The sequence below is a fragment of the Phalaenopsis equestris genome, unplaced genomic scaffold, assembly GCF_001263595.1.
Source record: "Phalaenopsis equestris unplaced genomic scaffold, ASM126359v1 Scaffold001083, whole genome shotgun sequence".
Classification (NCBI taxonomy): Eukaryota; Viridiplantae; Streptophyta; class Magnoliopsida; order Asparagales; family Orchidaceae; genus Phalaenopsis; species Phalaenopsis equestris.
In genome coordinates, this window is record NW_018165522.1 from 196948 (window position 1) to 200482 (window position 3535).

The following is a 3535-nucleotide window of genomic DNA, read 5'->3' on the forward strand; positions in this document are numbered from 1 at the left end:
TGTAGAGCCAAATAAAAATTCAAAAATGTTTCAAGATATATTTATTTGTATTTTTCCCAATTATAATTTTTTTTTCAATTTTTTTTTTTTTTCCATTCCAAGCAGCCTATCCACATGATTGTGGAGATCATCAAATTCTGCAGCTAAATACATTAGTTTTCTATTTACCGACAAGGTTTTTTGTGGCTGACCAATTTAGTCAGAAAACAACCGTTAATCAAGTTTAGCGGCTGAAAATCAATGATTACCAGCTGAATTTTCATCCAATAATTGCTGAATTTTCTAGTGTTAGTGAGATGATGCACTTCTATACTATCCCTTCTGAACTTGGATGCTTAAAGTGACTAGAGGTAGGACTTGGTTGATAATTTAATGAAATTATTCTTATAAATCCAGGACTTTCTCCAAGGCCCTCCTTGATATATATACATTGCAATTTTGTACTTGCCTCAATGTTTAATGATCATCTATTGCAATCATGGGATGGAGACTTCACATCATCACATGTAACATTATTTATATGCTTCTTTTCTCATTTTTTGGTCTACTCCATCCGTACCCTTATTTTGGCACACAAAAAAAAAAAAATTTTGTTTGAGCTGAATGTCATTTTATACGAATGAAATTAGCTACAATAAAAAAAATATATTAAAATTAATTAAAATATATTAACTTAAGTGAACATAAATGACATTTTTTTTTGACAAAAATACCTAAAAAAAAAAAACTTGAATTAAAATTTCATGGAAAAATATGATGACCCATACACTTTATAACTCAATGTACATTAACTATCTACGAATTAATGGTGTTCTCGTTCGTGAAAAAAGAACAAAACATAAAACAGTCCCAAAAGAGCAAATGCAGCCCCAAATGATGAATGTCTTCCTGTAGCAGTCGGTTCCAACGCAAATCCTGTCCCTTCCGGCACGCGCATTCTCTCGCTCATCGTAGATGAGCGCAGCAATGGAGCCGAAGAGAAAAGAACCAATTGGAATATTTGAAATAACAATGTTATGATTCACTCCGAAGTTTTCTTGGCCGAAGAGTTCGGCGGAAACAGAGACGGCAATGGAGGATATAGCGCCGGAGCAGCCGCCTATGATGGCTGTGCTCAGGAACAGAGAACCGTTTCTGGAGCTAAGGGGGATGAAGAATGAAGCAGACATGAAAACCATCAAGACACCTATGGCGCCAACTTTTGATATGTTAAACTTCCTCCTGTTTCATTTTGCAGGCAAACAAAAATTAAGAATTCAATACGCCAATTTGAATAATGTATTTAATTTGTATTTTAAAATCTCCCAACAATATTATTAAATTTTGTGGGCAAAAATGAAACTAGAAAATAAACTTTAATTTCCGTGTGAATGCAAGCTAATATTAGCCAAAAATATGTGGCCAAATTAATTGACTGATGCCCAATAAATTAATGCCATCTCTTAGCATTGCGATTAGCGCTAATCTCTTGCCAACAGGACACAACATGATTTGACAAACATTTTCACGGCTACTTATACGGTAATGATTGCTTCTCTAATTTTCAAAGGAGGCCAGAAATTATGCCCAAATGGGCGTGACAATTATTATTCTCTTATCTATCATATGATATGATTATAAATTTATCAAATATTACATTCATGCAGACTTATCAAATATTACATTTTATCAATTATTTTCTTAATCTATCATCTACTATTATGTACACATGCATAATGTTATGAATTCCGATTTATTCTATACTTTTCTCACAACAATTATCTCTTAAATGTAAGTAAGAACTATGATATGGCTCCATTAGTTTAGTTGATAAAATTTTGAAATTTTTTGTGAGGTAGCGTACTCTAATCTTAGTTTAAAGACTGACTTTACATACATACTACATACTTCTTATGTATTTATGTATATATTGCAACACATCAAAATCAATGCATGAAAAGAAAAAATTAATTTAATGTATATTTATTAATAGTATTATTTATGGTATGATAATTATATGGGTGTTATATGTATAAATATTAAAATTTATGTGATAAAAATATATAAATATATTAAAATTACATCATATGTTTATAAATTGTCATAATTTACAACAAATATTCCCCACTCAAAAGCATTTATATAAAATAATATAGTAAAATATGTTATATCAACAAATAACTAACCCGGAGAAGATGGAGAGTGGCGCAGTCGCAAGCCTCCCAAAGAATCCGAAAGCAGAATATATGGAGATCATGATAAATTTCGACACACCTCGTGACTGCGATATCTGCCCCAGGTTATTCCCATACACCAATCCCAGCGTCGCCCCGCATAAATACACCATAAAATACACCCAAAAATTCAGCTGCTTGATCAACTCCAACACTCCTCTCACACTTCCCTTCCTCCCCGCCACCTCCATCTCCACCGCGGCCACCTCCTCCTCCTCTTTCTTCCCTCCCTCCACATCCCCAACCTCCCTCACCTCCACAACTTCCCTCACCTCCACACTCAATTTCCCCTCCTCTCTTCCTCTACATGCCACCCACTCCCCTAACTTCGACACCGGAACCAAAACCACCGCCGCCACCAGCACCAGCAATATTGTCTCCGGCATAACTCCGGAAGAATTATGCAATGCCGGAACCGTCGCCTCTATCACCGCATACGTCCCTGTTACTCCCGCGATGCCAAACATCATCCCAAGCCCCACCTTCACATCCTTCTGCTTCTCCCTCATCGTCCAAATCGTCATTACAGCCAACAACCCTATCACAACTGGCGTAACAGCATTGAGAAGCAGATATATTCTATTCTCACTACCCGCCGCATTATACTTCCCAACTATAAGGTCAGCCAAGGCTACGTAAATCTTAGCCGTCAGACCAGTATAGCTCGTCGTGAGCGCGATAATTGTCCCATGATCCTCTGGCCAAAACTGTCTCATGATGGTTATGTAGCCCACCGTGTTAAACCAGCAAATGCTGTTTCCATTAAGCATGTTGAGGAAGAAAAATTGTGCGTAAGAGAGTGATGGGATGATGTTGCACGTGAAGAGGAATTGTACGCCGTAGCCAATTGCCCCGAGAATGACTCCGATGGATAGAACGGACCATAGAGGGAGGCGGGCGGCGGCGGCGCCCGCGCACCAGCCGAAGAGCTTGCCGGCATCAGAGGCGAAAGCCAGGTTGTTCAGCTTAACTTGGGTTATGTCAAGCCGAGACTTGAGCTCGGAAGAGTAGGCTGGGAAGTCTGTGTTCGTGCCGCTGATGGCTTGAAGCCATATGACGGTGGCTAGAGTTAGCCATGGACGCACAGGCATGGAGCTTGTTTTGTTCCCTGTTTGTGCGTGTGGACGTGAATTTGGACTACGTTTACTTCTCTCAGTTTTTATGCAGAGAAGTAGAGGAGGGGAGATAAGTTTTTAAAAATAATGAGATTATTGGTGTTAATTATATAGAAATGATGGTGCAGGAAACATTATAAAATGTACTGTATTTAAATATAGTTCGCGAAATATGTTTTTTTCGTATTGTTTCGAAGTGGGTCTGTG

The 3535-nt window shown here is 37.8% G+C and overlaps 1 protein-coding gene across 1 annotated transcript; it reads right to left on the reverse strand.

Moving 5' to 3' along the window:
* Positions 1-791: 791 nt before the first annotated feature.
* Positions 792-3304, reverse strand: LOC110033068 (protein NUCLEAR FUSION DEFECTIVE 4-like). Its single transcript, XM_020736928.1, has 2 exons — positions 2166-3304; positions 792-1221 (listed from the first exon to the last, which is right to left on the reverse strand). The coding sequence occupies exons 1-2, from the start codon at positions 3302-3304 to the stop codon at positions 792-794; spliced, it is 1569 nt and encodes a 522-aa protein (XP_020592587.1).
* Positions 3305-3535: the final 231 nt, after the last annotated feature.

What these genes read in the sequence shown, in the direction of transcription:
- LOC110033068 (XM_020736928.1), bottom strand. Translation starts at nt 3,304, where the DNA reads ATGCCTGTGCGTCCATGGCTAACTCTAGCCACCGTCATATGGCTTCAA. An exon ending in CCACTCTCCATCTTCTCCGG is followed by an intron (nt 1,222 to 2,165) that starts GTTAGTTATTTG and finishes AAAATGAAACAG; the next exon opens with GAGGAAGTTTAACATATCAA.